Source organism: Nelusetta ayraudi, unplaced genomic scaffold, assembly GCF_046127955.1.
Source record: "Nelusetta ayraudi isolate G7.1 ecotype Tasmania unplaced genomic scaffold, CSIRO-AGI_Nayr_v1 ptg000003l, whole genome shotgun sequence".
Classification (NCBI taxonomy): Eukaryota; Metazoa; Chordata; class Actinopteri; order Tetraodontiformes; family Monacanthidae; genus Nelusetta; species Nelusetta ayraudi.
In genome coordinates, this window is record NW_027466053.1 from 1,459,415 (window position 1) to 1,471,209 (window position 11,795).

An 11,795-nucleotide genomic window follows, 5' to 3' on the forward strand; every position below is an offset into this window, starting at 1 on the left:
AAAAGAAAATATTTTTCTTGACATGGACCACATGCACATATTTTTCAAGCTTTTCAAAACTGGAACATCTCAAATGAACGTAACAACTGCAGGTCGGCTTGTAAGGATTCCACTAACGTATCTTAGAACATGGTTCTGCTCGCAGTTTTATGATTTTCCCTGGCATGGTAGCTGATAAAAAAATTAAAAAAAAAAAACAAAAACATTTGTGACATTAATTATTATTTAATGCAATTATTATACAACAGAATCTGCTTCTGTACACTTTTTTTTTTGTATCTACTAGATTTTTTTTTTATTTCCCTGAGGACTGTCTGAATGGATCAATGAAGTTCTATAACATGAAACATAAGTAGTGACAATAATATATTTCACAATCCGTGTTACTGGCATCGAATGCTGCAAAACGTTCCACAGCGGGCCTTGAATTTCAATTGATTATGCGAGTCGTATTTTCATCCTGTCTGTTAGCATCGTGTCTCCAAACAGATAAACTGTTGATCGCAGCAGTTTTTGTTTTTTTGTTTTTTTGTTTTTTACTTTTTTTCTCTCTCTCTCTCTCTCTCTCTCTCTCTCTCTCTCTCTCTCTCTGTCTCTCTCTCTCTCTCTCTCTCTCTCTCTCTCTCTCTCTCTCTCTCTTTTCTGCCAGCGAGCTCGGATGCAGCCAATCAGCAGCCGCCTTCCAAAGCTGAGGAGATGGGAGGAGAAAAGGGGCCCGAGCGGAGCAGAGTTCTTCTTCCTTCCTCATCTGATCCGGAGCGGCTGGAGAGGTGGCAGCGGCGGGGCCATCCCACCAGCACACACACACACACACACACACACACACACTGGCAACTGTGTGTCGGCGTCGCTCAGCGGGGGGACGCGGGCTTGAAGAGAAGGAAATGCGGATCAGGGATCAGAACCCGCTGACTCGCTAGAAAAGTCGCTCTCTCATGCGTGAAGGCATCCGATCACTGGAGTAAAGCGGACTGAGTGGAACCGGCACTTCTTTTCTTTTCTTTTTTTCCCCCCCTTTTCATTGAATTTGGTTCCAATTCGTGCGTCATTTTCTATTTCGGGGGATTTCTTTTTTTTTTTTCTTTCTTTTTTTCTTTTTTTTTTTACGCTTCCTGACTTCCCGACTTGTGTGCGCTCGAGTGACCGCGGAGGCTGAAGACATGGACGTGTTTGGCATCTGCGCGCTTCTGCTGTTAAAAGTAAGTTTTTGAAAACATGGAGCTCCGACTCCGCGCGCTGCTCGTCCGCTTCATCCACCCACCGCGTCTCGGCAGCGGGGTTGAAGAGGCCGCTGAAAAGAGACATTCCATCTTCAAGGGGGGAGAATCATTCATTTTCACACCCTCTGTGGCCGAGGAAAATGCGTTTGACGCACTTTTATCCGATTGAGGCCGTGTCACATGACCCCTGCTGCTGCTGCTGCTGCTGCTGAACATAGTTGTTGTCATTGTGTCCAGTAAAGATCGCCTGGTCATCCCTACTTTCCACTTCTCCCCTCATTCTCAGTGTTCGGATAGAAAGCTGACTGCAGCCCTCTCATCTCATCACATCTCAGATGCACATATTTGGAATGCGGCCTCACTGACTGTACATCATCCAGCAGCAAGGCTGCTGAAGACCTACCAGCATCCGATCATTGAGATTGTGCACATTAGGCTTGGTAGACGGTGGATGGTAAACAACACAACTGTTTGCTTGTTCTTCTCTGTCTTTACCGACTTGGAGTGCTTGCTGCCACTGTTCCAGCCAACAATGTGACACTGGAACAAAAGCCCTGTGGCTCTTCAGGTCCTGTCTGGACGCGCTCCTCCATTTCTCCTCACATCAAAGTGTTTTGATAAGCCCTCGGCTCTTCGCTTCGCGGTGCTCGGCTCGGATTAACGGCCAAACCCGAGATGTGGTTTCGACTCTCTTAAGCGATAACATCTGGAACAACTGTTTCTCAACCTTCCTCTCTCTCTCTCCTCTCTCTCTCTCTCTCTCTCCCCCCCCCCACCCCCCTCTCTCTCGCTGGGATTCTATTTCCTGGTCGCCTCCAGGAGTTTACGGTGCTTTTTTGCCACATTTGGTGCGGTTGGAGGTGGGGAAATGTGGCTTCGGCCTGCGGATCACTGGCTCTGTCTGTCTGTCTGTCTGTCTGTCTGTCTGTCTGTCTGTCTGTCTGTCTGTCTGCCGGTCTGCGGAACGTTTGAAACTCAGACGTTGTCATAGTTTTCATCCCCCCCTTCCTTTTCTTTCTTTCCATGCTTGTGTGTGTGTGTGTGTGTGTGTGTGAGTTTGTTGGTGGGTGGAAGTTGTTTGGTGCCGCCGTAATTTCAGTTTCCATGCAGTCATTTTAAGGGGAATGATCGTTTTCTTAGAAATCCAAGACGCTTCACGACACTGTGGAGTGCAGCGTGTTTTTAGGGGAGGAGAAGAAGAAAAGAACTCAGTGCATAAATGGTTATCGGATTACCGCGCGCCGTTCTGCTCGAGTTCAGATCATCACAGTCCTGGCAGAAGCGTGATGGCGCAATGAAAAGGGAAACTAATCATTTGACCCTCTGTGCTCTCCTGTGCACTAATGACGCCGGAGATAAGGCGCCCAGTGGCTGTCTGCAGGCCTGCTGGTGAGGTCTGGGGGTCATTGTCTGCACGCAGAGCGAGAGAGAGAGAGAGAGCGAGAGAGAGAGAGAGAGAGAGCATCCTTTGTGTGTTTATTTTCACACACACCGTATTGACTGTGGGAACTTGCTGCCGACGGGGCTTCAGAAGAACTTCCACTTCAAAAGAGCGGCCGAGGGAAGGGGAAGGCTGGAATCAAGTGTGTGTGTGTGTGTGTGTGTGTGTGTGTGTGTGAGAGTTGCGATGACTGAGTGACTCTGGCAGCCGCAGAGTTGAGAGCCCCATTGAAAGCGGCGCTCCCTGGTGGTCCGTCTGTTCTCGCTGGGGACTCCCCTCATATTGCAGCTCCTTCACTCAGTGTGTGTGTGTGTGTGTGTGTGTGTGTGTTGGGGGGGGGGGTCCACAGCTTTTTTTCGCTGCCCACAGAGCCAGCAGATAACAGTGATTATTCTCCGCTGCACAAAGAGAAGCGTCCGATCAGAAAGTGGCGCTACGGCAACAGAGAAGGTCCATGACTCATGGCTTTCTGACCCCACACGCTGAAGTTCTCCCTCACCTCTCACAGAGCTTCCTCACACCAACAAACACCCAGCTGTGTCCATATATAGAAGTCTGTTATACTGTATATACAGTGCATAATTATTTACACATGCCTCCTCTGGTAAAGTAGCATCACTGTTCGCACTCAGTGGGGCATGAGGAGGAATATTTTTAGCCGGCCGTGCCAGGACCAGTTGGACCTTCTGCAGCTTGCTGGCACTGTGGGAATCAGAAAACCCACAAGAGCTGAAAACAGAGCGGGTGGTGCTGCTGCTGCTGCTGTTTGCTCTCAGACGTGATCACACCCAGTTCCTCTGTCAAGAGCCGCGATTTTAAAGTTTCCTTTTGTGTTGGACATTTTGTTTGTCCTGCGACTGGTACAATAGCGCGTGGCGAACACGTGTGTGTGCGTGCGTGCATATAGTGCGTGTGTGTGTGCGTGTGCGTGTGTGTGTGCGTGTGTGTGTGTGTGTCTCTGGCTTGCCTTGTCTGGAGGCCCCTACAGGTCGACACACGTTGCCGCTGTCTCCTGCTCGTCCCTGGAGACAAAAGAGAGACACCTCCCCCCTCCTCACCCTCCATTCTCACCCCCCCCTCTCATCACCCCCCCCCCCCCCCCCCAGTCTCGCAGGGTTAGGGTTAGTTGTTAGACATCTGTTTGCTCTTGTTAGCCCCCCCCCCACACCCGCCACCCCCGAGGCGGCGAGGGCCAATCTAGCCCTTAAAGTGCGCGCATGTTTAAGATGCCGTTGTTGCCCCCCCCCACCCCTTGCCCCCCCCCCAGGGAAGAGGAGGGAAGCTGGTTGCCAATGTGCTGACCTTCCAGAGACACACCTGCAGGGTTTGGGGCCACTTCAAAGGTCCCCTCTCAGCCAAACACACACGCACGCCTGCATGCTGTGCGGCTCTCGGTGGCCTCGGAGCTGTCTCCATTACCCCCCCCCCCCCCCCCCCCGGACCCTCCCTTCTTCTTCTTCTTCCTTCTTCTCCTGACACAAACACACGTACGTTTGATCCTCTCACACACACACAGATGCGCATAGCTTCATGCTCAGATTTGAAAACGAGTGGGAGTGCGGAAGCGCCTGCCACCACACCCCCCCGCCCCCACCCCACCCAGTGCGGCCCCTCCATGCCTTAATCTCTCCAGCAGGTCTTGAAGTCATTTGATTAAAGCCAGCCACTCCTGTCAGGCTGCTGCTGCTGCTGCTGCTGCTGCTGCTGCTGCAGCGGTTAGGAATGCCCCAAACTATCCCTCATGTCCTCCTCAAGTCAAGCGGCTCTCCGTTACCCTTCTCGTAGATAAGCACCCAGTGCACTTAAGGGCCAGAAAAAAGTGAGACAGATTGCCAGATAGGACGAGGGCCAGTTTCGGTTCAGCCACCTCAGTGAAGTTCTTTCACTGCACACATTCAGTCCCCAGTGTGAGTGAGGCAGGAAATGTGGGCAAAGGAAAGCATTTGGTTTTGTTGGTCTCGTAACAATTGCAGCCATGAATGTGTTTTGAAAGGCTCGCTAGGTCCAGCGCTCAAGACTTTTAACCATGTCGTTTCTCCACGCCAGGTCACCCTGGGAGAGGCCTGCGACAGCGGCAAGTTCACCACATCGGGCCAGTGTTGCAGCCTGTGTCCCGCCGGCTTCCGAGTGGAGGCCGAGTGCGGGAAAGAGGACACCAAGTGTGCGCCGTGCCCGCAGGGTGAGCAATTGTCGGCTAAGGTTTCCCCCACAAACACAGAGGATGTTTTACCTGCCTTGAAGGCCCAGTGTGTAAATCTTGGCTTGATTTAGGATTTTTATATTGGTAAAAGCTAAACTGACTGCCCATAAATACATTAATTAAAGTGTATACTCGCTCTACAATAAAACCTTCCCTTAGAACGATTCGTTTTATTATAAGAATATACAGAGTTCAAGGGTCTTGCTCCCAGTTAGCTGCCATCTTGCACTGCCATATTTCTAAGGAAGCCTGGCGTGGACAATCCAGTCCACCTGACAGGGCGTTTTAGTATTTAGGGTGAACGCTGGCGTCTTCTAATAAACCAACGAGGAAGAAGGTGGGTGAGGTATCCAGGTTTTGGTGCGCAGGCCACTGTACTTCACTGGTAAGCTGAGGAGAGGGAGGGTGATGAGAGGGTGAGCACCGTAATCTAAAATGTAACCACTTGATCTCGTTGTTTCTTCTGAAAAACCTTGGACCTTGAATCCTGATCTCCGTCGGCTGTCGAGAGATTTTCCTCTCCTTGCTAAAAGACGTGATGAGAGAGACACATTCCATCCAGCAGGAACCTCCTCAACCTTGTGCTCTCTCCTCCAGGCACCTTCTCCTCGTCCGAGGGCCTCAGCCAGTGCTCGCCCTGCTCCAAGTGTCCGGCCGGCATCCCGACGCTGGCCGCTTGCTCCGCCGCCCAAAACACGCAGTGCGAATGCGAGGACAGCTTCTTCTTCTTCGACACGTACGGCATGTGCGCCCCCTGTTCGCAGTGCTCCCGCGGCGAGGGCGCTGTGCGCGAGTGCGGCCCGAGAGGGGACACGCTGTGCAAAGTGTGCAGTCCTGGAACTTTTTCCGAGGAGCTGAGGAGCACCAAGCCCTGTCAGACGTGCACCAAGTGCTCCGACAGCGAAGTGGAGATCCGAGCCTGCATGCCCAACTCTGACACCCTCTGCATGGGTGAGTCGTGGACGACACTCAAAGGGGTTTTTCGTTATTTTTGACTGGATTACTTGACACAACAGGTTGACTTGCAGTGCAGTAGCATAAGTTAGATTTTCTTTTTTCGCGAGGGGGTGGCTTGCCTTCAAAAAGTCATTGTTAGAATTGTTCTTCTATAATAAACAAACAAATTCTTGGTACCTTTGCATGTTTCGATGTAAACTTCTGTCTTCCTCAGAAGGAACCTCTGAGAAAGACGGAAGTTTACTGTTAAAGAAGAAAAATACTAACAATTATATACATTAAATAAAGGCACAATGAATGAAGTAGATGAAAGCTTAAGTCTAAGCTTTTCATGTCTTCTGTTTCAACAGTTTTTGGGGCTTTTTATAGCCTTTTCAATTTAAAAAAAAAAGAAAAGCGCCAGCCGTCTCACATTAATGGGGAAACTCTGAGGGAGGAAGCAACATTGGAGGATGAAAGACCGAGGAAAAGGCAGCGGGGGGCACTGGGACTAGGAGTGGGACTGGGAGTGGGGGTGGGAGTGGGAGTGGGACTTGGAGTGGGAGGGGTCTTTCAGAATGCGACATCTGGTCAGCACCTGCATCCACACCTCATCCCGGCGGCACCCTGAGCAGGGGTTTAAAATAGGGATGTCCGATTTTGCTGATATCGTCCAAATACTTAATTTCCCTTTCCGATAACTACCGATACCGATATATGCAGGCATTTTTCCCCCAAACTAATTTTAGGTCACATCACACATCTCTTGTTGTGGAATTAACACAATACCTGCTTTTATTGTGATGCCTAACTAGATGCATTCCACAAATTAACATTGTCTGAAGAAAATAAGAACACCACTTCACTTAAGTTTTGGAAAAGTGCAATATTTATTTTTTAACATTTTGTCTCATGGAATGGGTATTAGGTAAAGTGTAGACAAAGGAAACAATAGTGCACAGGTAGATAGACTCCTTGTCCTTGAAGGGTTTTCATTATCAGAGGAAAAACTGATAACCATACATACAGATGATAGTAGTATCAGGCCGATATTATGGGACATAGTGGTGTAAAAAAGACTGGTGCAGGCCGCCTGCTGGCCGACAGAGGCCTCACACCGCCAACACTCAGCTGCCAAACGGCTTCATTGGCTCCGCAGGGAGCTCACTTCATCGGTGCGCACCCTGGTTCCCGGTGTCACGGCCCGGTGACCCCGGGGAGGTCGGCACAGCACCTCGCAGCGTTTGATCCTGAAATAGGCCCCGGCCCCCTAGGAGGGAGAGCCGGGCTGGAAAAAGGGGCAATTAAATGACGTGAACACCAGGGGACTCAGGATGAGCGGGGTATTGTTACATCAGTGGCCACAGGTTCGCCAGGAATTATTTGTGGCCCGCATTGATGGAGTCCAAATGGGCCTTTTGAAGCGCAGTTTATAGCTCTTTTGCTCTCAGCTTATTTTTTCAATTGACTTATTTTTTTCTTTCTTTCTTTCTTCCCTTCCCCCAACACGATAGACAAGAGGTTGCACATTATATCTCGGCCCGGTCTGGATGGACCCGAGGGGACCCGCGATGCGTCCCGTTCGCCAAGCGTTGAGGAGGTGACGGACGGAGCCGGGGCCAGCCCCGCACCCGGATCGCCCAAGTTCACCCCGCAGGATGAGGGCGGCAGAAGCAACATCCTGATCTACGTGTCGGTTCTGGCCGCCGTGGTGCTGGGTCTGCTGCTCTACGTGGCTTATAAATGGTGAGTTTTCACTGTAGACGGAGCCCTGAGTTCTTCTGTGAATGTGCTGCTGACTGTCAGAGGGGTGGCAACAGTATTTCACATTATGTACTTTACATTCTGAAGTAAAAGTATGGATACTTGCTTCCAATATCAGGAGGACAAAGTACAGATTAGTCCACAAATGTCGGTGGCAAAAAGTTGTCAGAAAAAGAAATACTTAAGTATAATACAGATACCTGAAACTACCAAAGTGCTGTAACAAAGTATTTGTACTTTGTCGCTTCCCGCCTCAGCTGACTGTTTGTTTAAATGGGCTCAAACAATGGCGTTTCTCCCTCGCTAGCTGGAGATCGTGCAAACAGAAGAGGGCGCTGTCCAAGGCTCGCGCAGCAGAGCTGGGGACGTCGCCGGAGGGCGAGAAGCTTCAGAGCGACAGCGGAGTGTTTCTGGACAACCACAGCCTGCAGGACAACCAGCTCAGCAAAGGTGCGGCAGTGCACGACTTCTGTGCGCTTCAAACTAGAGTCGCCGGTCGCTCGAGAGAGAACAAAGACCTTCGTCATCCTGCAGACAGCAGCTGGTTGGATTTGGAAGTGAAAATGCAACCAGACAGTAAACTGCTCCGTTCTGAAAAAAAATGCATTACTTTTTGTATAGTTTGTTGGTCTACGAGACCCAATAGATCAGGGTGTCGGGGGTCTGCTGGAGCTTCTGCCAGCTGTCATAGGGCGAAGGCAGGGTGGCACGTCATCACAGGGCCGCATAGAGACAAACAACCATTCACACAAACATACACACCTGTGGACAATTTAGAGTTCACATGCATGTTTTTGGAGTGGGGGAGGAACCTGGAGAGAACCCACACAGACACAGGGAGAAGATGCAAACTCCACACAGAAAAGCCCCAGGCCCGGAATCAAACCCACAACCTTCTTGCTGTGACGCAGCAGCGCTAACCACTGCGCCACCATGTCGTCCACTGGCTAACATGTCTAGTAAATAAATTATTGAAATGATTGGATTGAAATGAATATAAATATATATACTTCAAAATCCCTTTAAAGTGCTCTGCAACTCACTTTTGGGTCACGACCCACCAGTTGAGAAACACTCCTATCTGTGGAGTAGCTTTAACAGTGGTTACCACCAGGTGTGTGTGGTTTAATTTAGTGTTTAGTAATACCAGCTCAGTGGTCTTGTGGTAGAGTGTCCGCCCTGAGACTGGTAGGTTGTGGGTTCGATCCCTGGCCGGGTCAGACTGTAACAATGGTAGCCACTGCCTCCCTGCTTGGCACTCAGTATTCAGGGTTGGAATTGGGGGGGGGTTGGATCACCCAATGATTCCTGGGTGCAGTACTGCTGCTGCCCACCGCTCCCTCAGGGGATGATGGGCCAAATGCAGAGGACAAGTTTTGCATCCTTCGGGATGTGACAATCACTGGGACTAAACATAGCATTAGCTTTAGCACACAGGCATGAAAAACCCTGTCGACCAGAAAAATAATTTGTCTTTTTTTCTTGCCCTTATTCCCTCAGGCACTAAGCGGGACAGCAAGCAGGACACCCGGCTGTACGTCAACCTGCCCCCCCACAGGCAGGAGGAGGTGGAGCGCCTCCTGCAGGAGGGAGGCGGCCGCGGCGGTTGGAGGCAGCTGGGCGGCGCCCTGGGCTACGAGGCCGAGCAGCTGGACCTGTTTGGTCGCGGCGAGGCGCCGGCTCGCACCCTCCTCTCCAGCTGGGCCCAGAGCGAGGGCGCCACCCTGGGGCTGCTCTGCTCCGCGCTGGCCCGCATCGAGAGGCCCGACGTGGTGACGGCCCTGCACTGCCCCGCGCAGGGCGTCTCGGTGGTCTGAGACCACGCCTCCGACCCGCCCCCCCGGCACGCCAAGAGACTGGGGGGTCGTTGAGAAGACGAGGGGAGGCGGCGCCGGACGAAAGCAGAGCGGAAACTGTTGCTGATGGACGCTCTCGTTCTTTTAGACACCAGAGCGATACCACAGCGATACCACACCGATACCACACCGATACCACAGCGATACCACACCGATACCACAGCGATACCACAGCGATACGGACTATTTCCACTGAATACGAATGAATTTTCCCTTTGAAGCCCACTTGCGTTTATCACTCGATCTGACCTGCAGGAAACAGTGCCCCCGCTGTGCAGAAAACAGCATTACAGCTTCCTCTCCCCCTCCCCCGCTTCATGAACTCTGCAGAAACCTGGTCGACGTGGAATCGCTCAAAGTGCATTTCCACCGTCTTTGTTTGCAATCCTGGCAACGGCGAGCGTTTCGGGTGCGCCGGCGAGGCCAGACAACACGCTCACATTGTGATCATTAGAGGTCGGCTGTTTACGTATCATTGGATTGCAATCACAGTCGCTCTCAACCCCCCGTAAACAAATATGCTCCGTTCAAATCGTCGGGTCTCCAAGGTTTTGTTTTATGTTCCGAGACTTTGGCGACGCGGCGTGTTGACGGGCTCCGCCTCCTCGCAGCAGATGTGTTCTCTCCAAAACCATCTCACCATGTCCTCCTCCGTGACGCGACCGTCCCCTTTTCTGCATTTTTGTGTGCACGACTGCAGGCGGACGAGGCTTTCGCGGCCAAGCGGTGGGATTTCTCCAGACCAGAGTGAAGGGACGCCAACATGATGCTTGCCACGATATGATGTAAATTGAAGCTACTCGTCAAATCGGCTACAACTGAGCTTTTTCTTCTTCCCCTTTTCCTGCTGCGGTCGGCACTCGGCCCTGGTATTTATTTACGCCGAGGTGACATCATGCGCCAGTGATGTTTGAGGTTTCCGGGAGTCGTTCCATGAGGAGTCTCGTCCTTTCATAGCTCTTCCTTATTATTGTGTTTGAATGTAAATACGTGAAAATGTTGCTCTGCTTCGCCGTGACATCGCTTGGGAACTCATCTGAACTTTCTGACTGAACTCAACAGAGCTGAAAACAGCTACATTGTTGCCACTTCTTTCTTTAAAGGAAAACAGACGGCGCTGACGACGTCGCTCACACGTATCGCAGTTGTGTACTTAACGCCGTCACCGAGTCAAGTTTACGAGTTTACTCTGAGGAACAAGCGCGAGCGTCAGAGACCAGCATGAGGCCTCAGTGGGTTTAATGCCAAGTGTTTGCTTCTGTGTAAATATTGCCCTGATTACAAGCCACAATGACTTTTTGTAAAAGTTTTATGCATTTAATAAATAACGATTAATCAGCAAGGTCCTTTCTATGCTGTAAATATGTATCCTTTTATTTTCAGATATGCATGACTATCACGACTTTTTCAGGAGGTTTACAGGAAGTGGGGAGCAGAGTTACAAAGCAGAGGTTTACACTGAATGACTGAAAGAGGTGAGTAAGACACTGTGGATGACTTTGTTCACCTTGGGGTTATTCATTGTGAGCAGTTTATAAGGACAGCGAAAGCTCATTCAGTCAGTTATTAAGTAGTAGCGGTGTAAAGACAAACCGATTTCAATCGGTTATCGGTCTGTGACGTATGAGATCCGAGTGCATCGGTTGATGGAGCCCTGGATCGGTAAACATCGGTAAAGTAAAAATAAGAACTTGGGGTTAAAATTGTCCATTTGTATTGAGTCGCACTGAACCGAATCGGATCGAATCATACCAAATTATTAACTATTATTTATGAATCATCCCTGAATCGGATCGTAGCTTGTGAATCGAGATTTGAATCAGATCGTTTTGTGAGTGAAAGATTCACACCCCTATTAAGTAGTAATATACATTAATCGTATATTTGGAAGTATTGACACCGTAAAATCTTCACAAACTCGCTCCTACTACGAAAATAGACGTGTTTATCCGAGCTTGGTGTTGAAAAGGTTTGGTGTCTGCAGGCGTGCTAAAGATTTGTACTGCGTATAAATATTTGCAATGGATATCAACTGAGAAGGGGTTAAAAAGAAGTGTTGAAGACAAACGTGGGTGTTGGGTTCCTGTGTGACTGACTGAAGCCAACAGATGGCAGAAAGATGCAGCCCTGAAATCACTGGCTGGGTGTGTTTCCAATCAGCACCACGGCACAGAAAGTGGCTCCGCTCGCAATAATATACAGTGCACACATGTATTTCACTGCAAGTGTGTGTTTCTTATTGTTTACTGAGAAAAAATAAATCCTGCCCCAGCTGAAAAAAACAACAAAACAGATTGTCGACCTGCGAGTCGGTTGCTCCCACTGGAGCAGAAAAGCCGACTGATGGATTTGGGAGGGGGTGTGAGTTGCCAACATAT

General features: G+C 50.2%; 1 protein-coding gene across 1 annotated transcript; it reads left to right on the forward strand.

Moving 5' to 3' along the window:
* Nucleotides 1–737: 737 nt before the first annotated feature.
* Nucleotides 738–10,759, forward strand: nradd (neurotrophin receptor associated death domain). Its single transcript, XM_076028013.1, has 6 exons — nt 738–1,199; nt 4,708–4,840; nt 5,459–5,812; nt 7,312–7,543; nt 7,869–8,011; nt 9,062–10,759. The coding sequence occupies exons 1-6, from the start codon at nt 1,161–1,163 to the stop codon at nt 9,376–9,378; spliced, it is 1,218 nt and encodes a 405-aa protein (XP_075884128.1). The 5' UTR covers nt 738–1,160; the 3' UTR covers nt 9,379–10,759.
* The last annotated feature ends 1,036 nt before the right edge of the window (nt 10,760–11,795 follow it).

Coding starts and splice junctions, on each gene's coding strand:
- nradd (XM_076028013.1), top strand. CDS start 1,161: ATGGACGTGTTTGGCATCTGCGCGCTTCTGCTGTTAAAA. Junction 7,544..7,868: donor CTCTACGTGGCTTATAAATG/GTGAGTTTTCAC, acceptor CTCCCTCGCTAG/CTGGAGATCGTGCAAACAGA. Junction 8,012..9,061: donor GGACAACCAGCTCAGCAAAG/GTGCGGCAGTGC, acceptor TTATTCCCTCAG/GCACTAAGCGGGACAGCAAG.